At 45.3% G+C, this 15,717-nt stretch overlaps 5 protein-coding genes across 5 annotated transcripts, besides 10 other annotated features; all 5 read left to right on the top strand.

Annotated features, from left to right (window-relative positions):
* Tc00.1047053508505.40 (hypothetical protein, conserved) lies at nucleotides 1–6,780 on the top strand (the record flags this gene model as incomplete). Its single annotated transcript, XM_803298.1, has 1 exon — nucleotides 1–6,780. A coding segment is annotated over one exon (6,780 nt), but the record flags the coding sequence as incomplete, so codon positions are not given.
* Nucleotides 1–15,717: a sequence feature (heterozygous, non-Esmeraldo-like haplotype).
* Nucleotides 7,024–7,151: a sequence feature (A-rich).
* Nucleotides 7,241–7,283: a microsatellite.
* Nucleotides 7,375–7,409: a microsatellite.
* Nucleotides 7,466–7,902: a mobile genetic element.
* Nucleotides 8,164–8,203: a sequence feature (AT_rich).
* Nucleotides 8,347–9,618, top strand: Tc00.1047053508505.30 (hypothetical protein, conserved; the record flags this gene model as incomplete). Its single annotated transcript, XM_803297.1, has 1 exon — nucleotides 8,347–9,618. The coding sequence occupies one exon, from the start codon at nucleotides 8,347–8,349 to the stop codon at nucleotides 9,616–9,618; it is 1,272 nt and encodes a 423-aa protein (XP_808390.1).
* Nucleotides 9,777–9,820: a microsatellite.
* On the top strand, nucleotides 10,189–12,711 carry Tc00.1047053508505.20 (hypothetical protein, conserved; the record flags this gene model as incomplete). The annotated part of the gene is made up of 1 exon (XM_803296.1): nucleotides 10,189–12,711. The coding sequence occupies one exon, from the start codon at nucleotides 10,189–10,191 to the stop codon at nucleotides 12,709–12,711; it is 2,523 nt and encodes an 840-aa protein (XP_808389.1).
* Nucleotides 12,947–12,966: a microsatellite.
* Tc00.1047053508505.10 (hypothetical protein, conserved) lies at nucleotides 13,250–14,566 on the top strand (the record flags this gene model as incomplete). Its single annotated transcript, XM_803295.1, has 1 exon — nucleotides 13,250–14,566. One exon carries the CDS (start codon nucleotides 13,250–13,252, stop codon nucleotides 14,564–14,566), a length of 1,317 nt encoding a protein of 438 aa, XP_808388.1.
* Nucleotides 14,635–14,664: a sequence feature (AT_rich).
* Nucleotides 14,885–14,907: a microsatellite.
* Nucleotides 15,023–15,717, top strand: Tc00.1047053508505.4 (hypothetical protein, conserved; the record flags this gene model as incomplete). Its single annotated transcript, XM_803299.1, has 1 exon — nucleotides 15,023–15,717. A coding segment is annotated over one exon (695 nt), but the record flags the coding sequence as incomplete, so codon positions are not given.

Below are 15,717 nucleotides of genomic sequence, written 5' to 3'. Positions count from 1 at the left end.
AGATTACACAGAGTGGGAAGTTGTAATTTTTGTGTGCAGGAAGGTGGTTCACCGGTTGTTCGAAAGAACGTAATCACCGGGGGGCATACGGGCGGTATTGCCATCATCGCTGAGGGAAAGGGCGTCATCGAACACAATGTTATCAGTGACAATGCGATGGGGAATGTCATCCTCTTGGACCGCTTTACTGAGCCAGTGATTGCACACAACACCATCTCAAATTCCTCCACTGGCTGTGGAATTATTTGTGGTCGAGAGGCCGGTGGAGAGTTTTTCCACAACAATATTTTTAAGAATAAACAATGTGGCGCGTACGTTATTGGAAAGGCCAATCCACTGTTTTCGAGCAATACCATCACATATGAATCGACTGGAGTTATTATATCAGATAGTGGACGAGGGATATTTAAACAAAACAATATTCACTCTAGCTACGGTTCTGGTATCATCATTCAGTTAGGTGGCAATCCATTCATTGAAGGGAACAGTGTCTCCAAGTGTTTTCTCAGCGGTATTTTGGTGTCAGCAGGGAGCAGTGGGACGGTTTCTGAAAACGAATTTTCTGAAAATGATGTAGGCGTGCAGCTGGGTTCCACCTTGGGCACTGCAACGCTTGAAATTGAGGCGAACCTCCTCAGTAGCACGCCTGCGTCACCGACATCGAAAAGCAACGTAAAAATTGGAAAATTGAAACCACGACGTTCATTTGGTCTCAAGAAAGATGGCGAAAATATAAACGAACCGTCTCAGTTAACCCCAACGACTATACGGCGGAACAGAATCTTCTCGAACACAACATGTGGGGTACTACTGGAGAATGCGGCCTATGGGATATTAGAAGAAAATGATATTGAATTGAATGAGAAGTATGGTGTAATGGCAGATGTCGGCTACAGTGCGAAGCGAGTGAAGGACAAACTAGGCAAGGTCCTTGGATACGGCGGCTGGAAGTTGCCGAATTTGTCACTGACTGGTGGATCTGCCATTATTCGCAAAAACCGCATCTTCAATCACAAAAAATGCAATATCTCTATTCTCAATCATGCGGAGAATAGTATTATCATCAGTGCAAATGATGTGTTTGAGGCTCCAACAGGAATTTATGTGGGAAATGACGCCTCAATTCATTCCATAGAGGGTAATACGATCTACAGGACATTTGATGGCGTCTACGCGGATAGTGGTGGCCATGGGTGCTTTGAGAACAACAAGATTTACGACTGCGATGGTGTTGGGGTGTATGTATGCAATCGTGGGAATCCTCAATTTAAGAAGGGGAATGTCATTGAAAATTGTTCTGTTAGCGGTGCTTTTGTTGATGCCGGAGGAAGAGGATTATTTTCGCAGACAACTATACGTCACTGTGTTGTGGGTGTTGTGGTATACACATGTCTACCCGTTTCGTCGCTTGTTCAGGAGGGGGAATTTATGCAAAGTAGGTTTGTAACTTCGGCGCCCGTGTTTCAACAGTGTGATATTGAGGAGAATGCACTGTATGGTGTCTTGGTTCTCACTGTTCCGACAAGTTTTCCACTACGCCACATCTCACGCAGTGGTGTTGGACACGCCTCGAAGACCGAGGGACTTATGAAGACACCAGGATTATCCGTCTTCCCACAGTTCCATCAAAATAGGATTCGGAACAATTGTCACTTTGGCGTTTGTCATGAAATGTATGATTCTCCGGAGTTGCAGGATGAGACGGAAAATTTATCTCTCCATGAAGAAAATTCGCCCGAGACCAAACGTTCATCAACGCGCTCTAATCTTCAAAATCATATTCAGCGGCGGCTGAGTACTTCAATGCAATGTCGTTTTGCTGCCCGTGGTTCCATGCAGGAGGCTTTAGGGACATCTAAAGTTTTTTCGACAGATGAACACCACAAGGAGCGGATGCAGCATCAAGTAAGTTTTGTTGAAAACACCATTAGCAATTGTTCTATTGGTGTTGTGGTTGGTGGTAACTGTCATCCCTTTTTCCTTCGTAATCGAATAATTAACAATGCTTTCTTTGGAATGTTCTTACGATCCCAGGCCAAGGCAATGTGTTTTGGCTGTGAAGTCATGGACAACGGCGTGGCAGGTCTTTACGTTTCACAAGGCTCTCTTGGTGCATTCACTGGGGGAACGATTCGTCGCAATAATGGATTTTGTCGCCCAGATGGAAACCCACATGATCCGCGCTCTTTTGGCACCCTTTCGTTTATGCAGTCAACTCTCGCAGTTTTGAGCGTTCCCAATACAAGTAGTAGACCCCCACACGGTGCGTTTAGTTCCATTCTACGTGGGTTGGAGAGTTATGCAAATATAGCGGCTGAAGGTCTGCTTATATTGTGTGAACTTGTGGCTGCCTCTTCGGTGGGTCTCTCTCTCGCTTCTGGCATGTGTCCCATTGTCTCGGGCGAGTCCGGTATGTCATATGGTTCTGGGCTGCAAATGGACAAGTACGATCGAGGATGGGCTGCCGATGGTGGTATGGGTGTGTGGCTTGTGCAGGGGAGCATGATGGAAATCAGCGATAGCTTGATTGACACCAATCGCAACGTCGGAGTTTTTTATTCGCGCAATTTACAACAACATTACATGAATCTGTCACAGTTCCCTGTGAAGCCCGCTGGTGGGTTTCCGAGATTTCCAGGTGGCGAGGTGATCTCTGGCGAAGCAAGGAGCCCGCGGAAAGGGGCAATGCGGTGGGTTTTCTTTACCGCCAACGCTATCCATGATGAAGGCTACCTCATGCAAATGAGTACATCCGTTTTTGGCGAAGGAAGCTTCACAGAGAGTTGGCGTGTATTTACACCGCCGCAAACTCCCCGTATGTCAAAGCAGACTGAAGCGCCCGTTTATGAGGGAGATCGTCCATATATGTTGAATCGTCCAGCGCTTGTTTCTGGCAATCGTATCGTCAAGAACGGTTATGGAGTTGTCATACATTTGCATCATGTTATGAGGGCAAATTTCTCCGGCGAGACGGATACTGCGGCAAAGGAGACAACGGAGATACCCGAACCAAGCCATGGGAGAAGAGCCAACGCTGCTAAGAAACATGGCCGTCGGTCGAATAATAAGGCCGCAGACAATGATTTACCAAGAAATAGAGAAGGAAAAACCTTGCGTGTTTCAAGGCTGAAAAAACAAGATGAGGAAGAAAACAATTCTTCTCATGAACCAACGACAGAGAAACCCGTTTACCCAATGATGTCAATGAATGCATTCTCTAGAGAAGAAGATTTTTCCATTAATATAGAAGAAAATCATGTTTATGAAAACTGTGGTGTTGGAATACTTTGTTTACACATCGTTGAAGCTGTGTGTGGCACTCATGTGAAATCACGTCTGGAATTAGATGGGGCAGCTGCAGAGTACAATGATGTATGCGTTAAAGTGACGCTCAAAAGAATGTTAAAACAACCAAAATTGAAATTTTCACTCGTACCTTATGAGCGTATGACACGTTATGCAAAAATTTATAGTAATGAGGTGTATAAGAACGTTGCGGAACAACTCGAGGTGACTTCTCGGTATGTCGCTATCTCTCAAAATTGTGTGCGAACCCTACTGCAGATTGATACGTTGCGTCAACCAAGTGCGTCTATGGCCTCTTCGCAAGCGCTACTAAGGATTCCACTTTTTGCCTCTTTGCTGTCCGCTGCACCGCCTGGTAGGTTTGTGATTGAAAGCAATCGCTTTCGGGATAGTACAAAGGGAGTACATGTTTTTGGTTTTGTGGGTGGAAACTCTCTTCTTTTACGCAGCAATGCCTTTGTCAACATGAGGGGAACAGCTATTCTTATTCAAGGACACCTCGCCTCCGCAACCATTGGAGGTGGAAATGTGTTTGAAGCGAACGACGTTGCTATTCGTATTGTGTTGCCTGAAGATTCTCTCACAAAGGAAGATGTTGCATGGATGCAAGCCATGGGTGTTAACACACGTATCCATTCCAATCATTTCTGCGCCCCAAAACAGTTGTCTGTGACTCTCGAAGGTGGTGGTGCACCATCTCCGGTCTTTGAAGGCAATAAATTCACTCTCCATATGAGTGGTTCGGTGGCGTTCTTTATTTCAGGTCCCAATGCTCACACACAGCTGAGAAGGAACGTGTTTTTAGAGAATTATATTCCTGTCATTATCACAAATGAGGCAGGCACGAGCGACGAAGGCACAAGTGTTATTCTGGAGGGAAATCGATTTGCCAGGAATTTTATTGGGCTTTTAGTTGCAGGTGGCGCGGCTCCAAAACTTCTACGCAACGTATTTGAAGAGAACTATCGGACGGGTTTAGAAATTATAGATGAAAACACGAGGCCAACGGTTCAACATTGCTTCTTTGTGTCAAATAAATTTTCCGAGGTTCAACCATTCAATGAGGAGGTATTGCTGTTTCCTGAGCATGGCAAAATTTGCGTGGATGCAGGTTTAGAAGGCATAAGTTTTGATTTTGTGGCGACCATTGTACCAGATAACACTGCAGCGTCGGATGCAAAGATGAGGCTGCCGTCTGGACTTCTCATCAGTGGAAGAGGGGAAAGCAGTGTCATACACGAATGTCTATTTCAAGATAATGATATAGGTGTTGATGTTGTGCGTAGTGCTGCCCTTCCTGGGGCGATGAAGGCGTCGTCTTGTGGCATTCAGTTGACCTCTTGTCTTTTCGGTCTGAATAAAGTGGCGGGGGTGTGGATACGTGGTGAGGAGGACCCAAATGGAAAACGCGCTCTTCCCTCCTTTAACATGAGCGGAAGTGAAATTGAACACGACGCGACTGTCTTTGACAGCTGTTTCTTTGTAAATAACACAACCGATGCTGAGGGGAAGGGTGACGTTGTGGCCCTGGACGGTGGGTTTGCGATAGTACGGGGAAGTTTATTTACAGGCTCAGTCCATGGCAAAAAGGACGGCATGGCGCTTTTTGAGCGAAATCTATTCTACGCGGAGGATGCGGATGCGGCTGTGTATCTACACAAGTCTGCACGCATACGACTTGTAGGAAACACAATTCGCGGTCACAAGAATGGCATCGTGACGTATCCCGCTGCATGGGGTCATGTGGAGAAGAACTGGATCTTGGATACCACTCGAAGCGTTTCTGCTGCCCCATTTTGCCACACTTTTTTTGTCCGTAATCGCATAGTAAAGGCGAAAGACTGTGGTATTTTGGCATACGGTGGGGTCTTCACGGAAAATGAAGTCTGCTTTGCCCCGACAGGTGTCATTGTGCAGAATCCGGTGGAGTATAAAAATTATAGTGAAATACCAAAAGCGGAAAAGACGGCGTTTGATGCATTGATTTCGGAAAATCGTGTACACTCGTGTGAAGTTGAGGGCATTTTGGTCGCTGGTGGTGCTCGTATTGAGGGGAATTGTGTATTCAACTGCAAGACGAACATGAATATTATTTGTCCCCAAAACGCAGGCGGTGGATCCGGAATTGCTGTTGTATCAAAAAATGCCCTGTACGATGGGGAGGTTGGCCTTCTGGTTGCGAAGGGTTCGGAGTCCGTCATTCGGGTGAATGACATCTTCGATAACAGTACATTGGGAGTGTGGGTGAAAGCAGGGGCTCTGGGAACGCTTCAGGGAAATGCCATTTCCAGCTCTTTGGGGGATAGTGCCTTTGATGCAGAGCCGGGGGCGGAGATAAAGATGCTGCAAAACAACATACGAAACCAATTCTCTCCATCTTATCATAAAACGCTTCCTACACATCGTGAGAAGGAACGGCAAAAAGCAGCTGAAACCATGACTGAGGAAATACGTGAGTTGGATCGTACTTTTCAGAAGATGTTCTCACTGTGCAATAGCGTAGAAGTGGTCTTGCAAGCGACATTAGAGACGTTGAGGAGAGAATCCGCTAACATGGACGGTGTGAGGCCTTTGAGTACCACGACGAATTTCGTTCTAACTTCGAAGTTTTTGCGCGGTTACACTCAGACACAGAACATTGTTGAGGTTCTCAGTCTAGCCAGTACAAGGGGAGCCAGGTATTCTGCCAAAGAGCGGAAGTCGTCCTTGTCTGCGGCAAAGGCATCAAGGTCTGTGGATCGACGAATAAGCCAATCCACTTCACTGGTGCCAAATGAACAGTATCGGCATGTTCTTATCCACGTTTGCGATACGGACAAGGAGACCGTGGAAAGCACACAAATTGGCAAGGAGGTGGAGGCCGTTTTCACTTCGGAGTCTCTGTCTTCACGTGTCATGTTTCGCGCCGCACTCACAACTAATCCCAGTAGTTTTCATGCATCCATTACAGCTCAAATGCCCGATGTAATAATTGTTGTTGTGGGTGCGAGCAAGAAGGCATTTGATACGGAGGAGTTGGCCGTATTTTCAGTCATTGACCGCTTACGCCGTGCGCCCGCTGGAAGACGGCAAAGGAAAAAAAACAGCGTCTTATTAGTCTCTACAATTCTTTCAGTGGAGTGGAAAGAAAATATTGAGGGAAATGCATCTTCAAGTAAAAGTGTAGAAAAATTGACAGGACTGGAATTTTTTGCCGCCGCGAACAACCCAATTTATTTTAAATTTTCTGTTGCTGAGGCATTCACAGAACTGATACAGCGCCTGAAATCACATGTCTTCTCCCCATCGACTTCCACGCATGATTTGGACGTCAGTACATCAAGGAATGAAGGCACGGTTGTCAAGCCCGCAAGAGGGGAGCAGTTCCTGTCATCCCCACTCAGCCAATTCGGGTCGATCTCTTTTTCGTCACCGAAACTTCCTTCTACGCGACCCCCCCTTCGTGCCTCATTGAATGTCCGTGCGGAGAAATGACATTTACTCCAGTGGCAAGAAGAGGAAGAAAAAGAAAAAATAAATTTGCATATACACCTATATACGTGCCTATATAAATATATCTATCATATATTTATTGTATTGTTTTTGAGAAGAAGAACGATCTCTGGTTTTTGGTCAGTCCGAGTGGTGCAATTCCGGCACACATATTTTTGTACCAATTTTGAAGCCTCTTCCCTGGGGAGGATTAAAACGGGATTTCCAACGCATGGTAGAGTCGGATCTTTTTCTTTCTTTCTTTTTTTTTTCTTGATTTTAGTTCATTTATCCACTACTTCTTTATTTTGCAGTTCAACATTCTTTTTAATCCATCGTTTTTTTTTTGTTGTTGTTGTTTTTTCCTTCTCTTTGCCCTTCCTCGTTATATATATATGTGTATATGCATACCTTTTATGGACTGTTTCTTGTCTCTAAAGACAGGGTACGCATATCGCATCCCATATATATATATATATATATATATATATATATATATATATATAAGGCCTTGCTGCAGCTGCTTTTTTTTTTTCTCTCCACAATTTCTGTTACATTTCTTTAGGACCTTTTGAATTCGTTGTCATTTTTGTCTGTTTTTTATTTATTTATTTTTATTTTTATTTTATTTTATTTATCTTGTGTGTGTGTGTGTTTGTTACTTTTTTTTGCTTTTTCTTGTTTTTCTAGGAGCTTGTGAAGAGGAATGATCGCGGGAGAGCTGGCTAACTTCATTGATGCAAGTGTATATCCTGATAAGTGAATGCATTCTTTATGATACTTTCTACCGTATGTATCTTTTGGGAAGAACGCGACTTTGTAGGGGCAGGGAACCGATAGAGGCCAGATAATTTTATTTTTATTTTGCCATCGCACCCTAACCCCCTTTGGGATTCCCACCACGCGGCGGGGTCTTGTGGCTGGAGGACCCCAAATTCTGCCACTTCGTAAGTAATTATATTCTGAGGACAAAAGACCATGCGAGTGGTCAATATAATTTATATATTGAATGAAAGGAAAACATGGAAGGAATGAACTAACTCTGCGAAAATCCCCTTTTCCCCTACTTTGTTTTTGGTTTCTTTAGATTATTTCAGGATCCGGCCAGCGGCCCAGAACATTATTCTCACCTTTTTTCCCCCTTTTTTTCTGCTTTTGCCTGTATGTTATGATGTGTTTTTAATTGCTGGTTGGTCAAGTTTGGTCAGTCAGTGGGATGTAAAAAGAATAAGTGGCTGCAACTCGAGGGTAATGTAAATAGGAAGATGCATTCTACGTACGGGATTGTTTTTTATTCCAAGCGCGCCAGCCGTCTTCTTTTAATGCGACAGTGTTTGTGTGTGTGTGTGTGTTTCTCTCCCTTTGTTGTTTTTCAATTTTCACTGCAATATTTGTATAATAATAATATTTATTATTATTATTATTACTTTTGGCTTTTTTGCTTTTTTTTTATTATTTTTTTGGATTCTGCACGCTATCCGCCTTTGTTTTTGTTGCTATGTGAACAACACCCAGAAGAGTGGTATCACGTCGCAAGGGAAGGGTCAGGCATTGGCTGGCGATGGTGGTATGATGGCGCTGGATGACATGGTTGCTCCGTTTAGGGAGGAATTCACCGACCGTAGCTGCAGGGATGAGAGAAATCGACACCGTTTTTTCTTCTTGAATGGTATTCTCTGCCGTACGGAGAACTCGGACGGTTCGTTTCGCCCCGCCGATGTTTTTGTCGGGCGTGACCCTCCTCCACGAGGAACGGCGATGCTCGGCGAGGCATCGCGAATATTTGACGATTCGGCTGTCGCCCCTTCTTTTGCTGATGTGGATAGAGATTGTTCCATTTTTAATACCTTTGGAGTTTTTTCAGGTGGTGTTCTTATTGATCCCAACACTCGGTGCTTCGTAGACTTTGTGGACGACATTGTGGTGACACCAACTCTTTGTAAAGAGGAGGCCAATGGTAACGTACCCCACTACAAGTCTCTTGAGTATGCCAAAATTCGAGGAGAAGGTGTCATGTGTTTATGCTCCTCGATTGAGCCACTGAACGTGGCGGGGAAAAGGGACACACCTCTCTCCTGGCCACGTTCGATGCGACTTACGGGATCAGCTGAGGCACGTTTTTTGGCCTTGCGCAATGTCGACCGCATTCTGCGACGATGCCTCACGGAGGTCTCGGCAAATCGAAAAATGTTCAGACTTGTAGAGGGCTATCGCTGCCACATTAAGAGTAAACGTCCTCCGCAGAGTTTTATGACACAAAATATTCCATTTATCTTCCAATATGGTGGCAGGCCATTTCTTCTTCAGGATGACAGTGACGAGAAGGAGGAAAACCGCTCTTTTCCCACCCCAGGACCCCTCTTCTCGGAGTTCCACGCGTTTACAGGCCTTCCCAAAATGGTGCGCATGAAAACTGGAGAAGTTGACACGTATAATCATGGAGTTGAGTTTGGCTTACGTTTAGAAAAGCGACTGCAGTCAATGTTGAAGCCGCTTCGCAAAAATCTCTTCATTGGAAGGCGAGTATTGCGTGATAAGTCAATGACAAGGATGAGAAAGTATTGGTACACTTTCTGGCGTTACTTTAAAATTTTCCGTGTTTACCCCGCCCCCTCGCCCAATGCAGACGGTCGCAGCGAGTGGCACCTTGCCGATGATCGACACGTCAATTACGAGAAGGCCGTGTTGGAGTTTGAGGAGGCGAGAAGAAAGTATGGAAATTCAGAGTGGGACCGCACCGCCGTTGTTGACGCCTGGGACTGGCTGATCGTGCACGAACGCCATTCTTTCCTTCGACGTCTTGCAAAGGTGGAAAGATGCTTGGATAAAATTCAGCTGTAATTTTTTTTTTTTTTATGTGTGTGTGTGTGTTGGGGGGAAGAAACGCGTTTCCTAACACAATTATGCAGTTGAAGAAAAAAAAAAAATGGAGCGAGAAGAAAGAGGATAAAACATAAATCATAAAAGCGAATGATAGCAATAAGCGAATAAGTAGTCCCGTTTTTGTTTTTTTTTTTTTATCTTTACTTTTGTTTTTGCTTTTCTTACTATTTATGCCGACGCATGTATAGTGACACGGAAATAAAGGCAATAAAAAGAGAGAAAGATTAGAAAAAAGAAAAAAAAAAGGTGTGATGCATACACTTGCGGCGTTTTTCTTTGCATTTTCTGCGAGTCCAGCGTTATGGTTTGTTTCTTCTATGGTGTTGATGGTAATAATGCCAACCAGGTTGAACGTATGAGGCTTCTGCCGTGAGTTGTTGTGCATTCTGGTCCCTGTAGACTTTCTCTTGTCAATACCCATTATCACACTATCTCCAAGAAGAAGAGGAAGAGGCACAGCATTTACAGTGGTACAACTTTGGAAAGAATAGAAGAAGACGTTGATTTTGGAGTGTGTGTGCATGTGTAATGTTGCGGCGGTGTTGGATTTTTTATTGCCCTATCCAGTACACCACCCTCTCTTCTACCGCCGGAAAGCTTAACGAAATATTGGATTTGCGAGTGCAAAAGACGCCTGTGCATAGTGAAGTTCTCAAACAGTTTATTCGAACAGAGGTCATGCCTCTTCTTGCCGGAACTTCTGTAGACAGGCGTCACGACAGTTCCGAATTGCGTCGGTTTATGGGTCAGCTGCTTCGTGACTCTGCCTTTGCAGCTGTTGTCTTACGTGCTCGCCCTGGTGGAGCCTACGTCAATACCATTGTGGACTGTATTAAGCACGACCACGAACGCATGCAGTTTATTAACAAAATGACATCCAATCAAGCTAGTCGTATCATTGAACACTTATGTCGTGTTGGTGTTAATGATTCAGCCGTGTATGCCCCATTGGCTGCTCGTTTAGACTTTTGTGTACTCAAAGAGGTGGGACGGGCAATGTTTTCGTTGGCAGAAGAGAGAATGCACCAGGAAGTGGTATCATTCATCGTGCCCCTATATTGTGGAGAGACATGGGAACTTACCTTTGATGGAGGTGTGGGATACACAAATCAATGGAACAAAAATTGCAACGTTTTTGACGCCGTGCGTGTATTACGTGTGTTATCTAAATCCGTTCGAGGCGTGGTAGAGCAGCAGCGTTTTGACGCGGCAAAGGGTACAATTTACCCTCTCCCAGTAGAGAGCATTCATCAGTTAAGAACCAATTTGACGGTGTTTATTATTCAGAACAGTGAAATTCTCCGTGGGGGCCATTGGATCAACTTCACTCGCGCCATGGTGCACTTCCCCACGGAGTTTAAGACAATGAAGTATCTAGAACGACATCCTTCAGTGCTGCAGGCTGTAGATTCGCAGAATCTCCCCCGTCGGGCATCGAGACTGGGGTTGTCGGAGACCGTAGATACGGATGACATGGCAGCACTAGGATTACATTACGTCTTTGCACCTGTTGAACAACAAGAAAAGGTAAAGAAAAAAAAGCTTCAGCAGCCCACCGCAGATGGCAGTGAAAAGGAAAACGAGGGTCGCTTTGACGTCCCATCCATTGATCTCACGAAGCTCCTTCCCATCATAGAAGATGTACCTCTTCCGAAGGCCGTTCAGCAACGCCGTCTCCAACTTGTCATGCGGGCAATTATGAATGACATGGATACGCTTCATTTTACCGATCTTGTGCGGTTTATTCAGGCCCTTCGTCGAATGGAAGGTTCTTCCGAGTTTTCGTCGTCGTTGAACGCTGCAATTTCGGCCGTCAGTCGAATTCTCGACAATGGCTCAAAAAACACCACTGTATACATTCCGTATGATCGTCTTGTGAATTTGGCAAACCTTCTCACCGCTTTTCGTTTGAAGAGCTGTAAGGGTTTTGTAAATTACCTTTTTTGCTTTCTCCCCACGGTGGACTCCGTGACTGTGGATGAGGCTACTTCGTTAATGAACGCTTTGGCTGCTGTTGCTGAATTGGATGGAGTGGAACGTTGTGTTCGTGTTGGAGAACAAATTTTGGATAAGGTGGGGCACAATTTTGATGGCGTCACTCTCCCTTTGGTTTTATCTCATCCTCTACAGTGTGCAAAGCTTTTACGTGCTACCGTGCTTTTAGGCGCGGCACCATCATCTGATGCTATAAAGCGCATATTTGGTGACACGAATGAAGGGTTAAAAGTGTCGTCAAACCTTCGGGAGGCTGGCGCTTCGGTACTTTTTGATGTGGCCCGTTCACTCTATCACTTTTCACGCTTGAAAACAACAGAGACCAGTTGGGCGGAAACCGTGTGGTCAAAAGGCATAGTGGGTGCTTTGATCCCGCTCTTAACGCAGCTAACATCTGAATTTCATCAGGAAGTTCTCTCCTCTAGGGAAAACGGCCGAAGTTCCACCTCATACATTCCTCTCGCGTGGCGCAGCTCAATGGAGGCAGTGTTTCCGTGGGTGGATGTGAATCTGGACACAGTTTCTTTGACGACGATGCAGCAACGCATTGAAGAGGTATATCCGTTTTTACGCCAAATTGCGATGATGGCTGTATGTATTGCAGAGGCGCAACGAAAGTCTCTTGCGAAAAAAAATCCTGTGGCTGAGCCGCTTGTTTTCTCGTCCAATGCAGTTGTTCACATGCTGTTCTTTCTGTTAATGTTTGAGCATATATTGTATCACGGTACATGGCAGGCGGAGATAGACAGCGGTGCGGCGTCCGCGAATGGTGTAAAAGAAAAGATGCAGAAAATGAAGGAGGACTATATCACAATTCTCTCGACTACGGTGTGCAAGGATGAGGAAGGAAACGGAGTGACAGCCCTTTCGCTAATTGACCATTTATTCTCGCCTGAGAGCGGGCGCGACCAGTCGCACTCCGTGCTAGACCGCAGCAGTATTCTTGAGATCACCACAAATCTTCCATTTTCCGTCTCACTTGTGGTGAGTCAAGGGCCCATTAATGAATTGTTCTGTGAGCGGGCTGTGGCGGCCGTAATTAGCGTTAATGATTGAAAAGGACACGTGGCTTTCAAAAAGGAAGGGGGAAGAGGAATGAAAACGGAATTTTAAAAAAGAGAGTTTGAGGGAAATGAGGAAGGGCGGTGGGGTGCAGCGTGAAGGTGAAGAAGAGGGTCATGCCTTTGTGACTTTTTTTCAGTTTCATGTGGAGTGGCGGAGAAGCGAAAGAGTTTTTGACTTTGTCTGGCAGATGGGGTTGATTGCAGCTAGAATGGAAGAAGCCCCTCACAAAAAAAAAAAAAAAAAAAACACGTAATAAAATTTAAAAAAGATGGGAAGGATGATATATCATACGGTGTGGGTCCATTCAATGTATTTTAACTTCAAATTCTCTGGGGCTGCAGCTGGCTAATGCATTTTTTGACTTGCTGCTGCTCTCCTGTTGGCCTGTATTCCCAAACACCGCTAATACATAGAAGGGTAGCATTTGTATTTCATCCCCCCCGCGTTGTGTATGTGGCCGGACCAGTGTTTTTTTGTCCTGGTTTTGTCCCTTGTCTGATTGCTTTGTGACGCACAAGGTGGAAGTTTGATGTCGTATTGGGCGACGTCCGAAGGCCGGGCATTGAGTGCTGGTCATACAAGCCGTCTATCGTGGTGTATGCGGTCAGGTGCAATGGCGATTTCGCGCTCAGCCATGACGCAAACGGAGTTATTGCGCGACCGAATTGTCGATGTTGGCGAAGGGGTAGTGGCAAACTTCTTTGAGCAACTCTTGGCGCGGCTGGAACAGCATGGAATTCGACGATGCCTTCATGACGATAAGGAAACTTATGAGGACGGAACGAATAATGGTGACAAGAATCTTCATCATAGCATTTCCCTTTCGGATGAATGCTCCATGGCTTCGTCCTTACGGCCGTCCGTCAAACAACGAATGGAGGACGCACGGGAACCGTACTACTACGTGTGTGTTCCATGTGAACTGCAACTGACAGAAACTTCGACATCTGCTGCTACTCTCGCAATGCTCCAAGATGTACATTACCATTGCTCTTCTGCCGAACATCGTAGGATTGCGTCGTGGATGGGCGAACCTGACATTGACCGTACCCTACAAAACTCGGCGAAGATAGATCCGACGGGGTATGCTTGGATTCATGTGAATGGCATTCCTATGCTGATTCCTAGACGCCCGGGAGGAGGGGATATGTTTTTTCCGCTTCCTCATGAAGCGCACGATCAAGAGCGAATTGCACCTTCAGGAATGGATGGACTGTTGTTTGCCACCCAACAGCATACAGAAGTCTGGAACCGTCCTTTACGGTCGATATATACTGGAACGAAACAGTTTTTGTATAGTGTCGATAATAATCGAAGAATATGCAAAAAGAAATGGAAAACACTAAAACGGCGTCGGAATCGCTTTGTTTTACAACATATCCCTTTGGATGTGTACACGACAGGTACCTTTGTCGGGGACGCAACGGTGCCGGCGCTCTTTGAGATCACTCAGCAACGCTTGCCAAAGAAGGCTCAATATGGCGCAGAAACCACGGGGTATCGAATGAAATATGTTGTTTCCGATAAGCCTTGTATGGTTTGGAACGATGCCATGGAAACTGGATTGAGTTCTTTTGTTGTACGAAATAACGGCATTTATCGTGTTTCTTTGCTGTGTGCAGGTGATGCGGCAAAATGGGCGTCTCAAGGACCTCCACCAGCTGGTTCAACTCAGGACGCCCACACAGGTGGTGAAGGCCACAGTCAGATGCTAACAGTCGAGGCACTCATTCAACTTCGCGCAGCATCGACGGTTGGCCGGAATTTTCACGTTTTGAGTACCTCAGAATTGGACGCAAGTGATTCACTTACTCACTCAGAGGTTACCTCTTATGTGAGCAGCTGATGATCCATGTGTGTATACGCGTGCATCCATATAACTTTTTTTGTTGTTGTTCTTCTGCCCTCTTTTTCAATTATTATTTTTATTATTTTTATTTTTTTCGGGGGCGTGTGGCAAATAATGGAAGGCTAAAGGAGAGTTAAATAAAAATGATACTTTTACGAATGTGTAATTGGACGCGGGGGCAGCATGAGTAACTGTTGAAAGCAAATAAAAAGCGGAACGAGTCGGTGGGGAGTAGATGTGGAGGAGGTCCCAATGGGAAAAGCCTTTTGAAGTTTTTTTTTTTTTTTTTTTGAGGGTAGGCACGAGATATCTTTGTCTCTCTCTCTCTCTCTCTCTCTTTGTCCTCCATTACTCTTCTCAAAACTTTTCTTTTTCTTTTGTTTTGGACGGGAAGGATTTGGTTTAATTTGCCAAGGTAAGGTTCTTGTTTTTGTTTTTTGAACGCAACAGTCAATGGCCGAGGAATTATTGGGGACGTTTAATATGCGATTGGTGTCAACTCCATTTGGCATCAACGGGCTGGAGCGTTACACGGGTCCTTTGAATCTGAAAAAAACAAAGTTGATTCAGCCTTTGAATTTGGATAAACCTGTGATTGCCGCGGGCACTCGCGGAGTACAGAATTTGGCTGGAAAGGGAAGACAGTATGCCTCCGATAATGAAAAGCCTCTTGTTATGATTTCTTTGCATCACAAGGGGAAACTGCTTGTTTGGGACGCCGACACAGTGCAGCCGCTGGCTATCTGTAGTCACCATGACTGCTCTGTTGTTCAGTGCGTTGTCACGGCAACTTATCTATATGCGAGGGTGGAGAAAGAGGGAGACAACACGGATGTAGAAACAATGGTGTACGTTTGGGATGCTAAAACGTTTGAACTTTTTCGTCGGCTTTCATCTCACGATGGACGTGTAACATCTATTGCAGTAAGTGACGAGGATGATGCAAAGGTGGCAACTGCCAGTGTAGATCAGTTCGTGCATGTTTGGGATCTTAAAAAAACTCTCACGGGACCAATTCAAAAATTGGCGACGAACGGTATGGCTGTGGTATCTCTGTACTTCCATGGGATGATCCTGGGGAGTTCATCGCACACCTCACTAATTCTGTGGAGGGCAGAAACAGGAGAGTCGTTGCTGAAGCACAAAGT

The sequence above is a fragment of the Trypanosoma cruzi genome, genomic scaffold (assembly GCF_000209065.1).
Source record: "Trypanosoma cruzi strain CL Brener 1047053516881 genomic scaffold, whole genome shotgun sequence".
NCBI classification, from domain to species: domain Eukaryota; phylum Euglenozoa; class Kinetoplastea; order Trypanosomatida; family Trypanosomatidae; genus Trypanosoma; species Trypanosoma cruzi.
The sequence above is the reverse complement of the archived record's forward strand: the minus strand, read 5'-3'. Positions and strand labels throughout refer to the sequence as shown.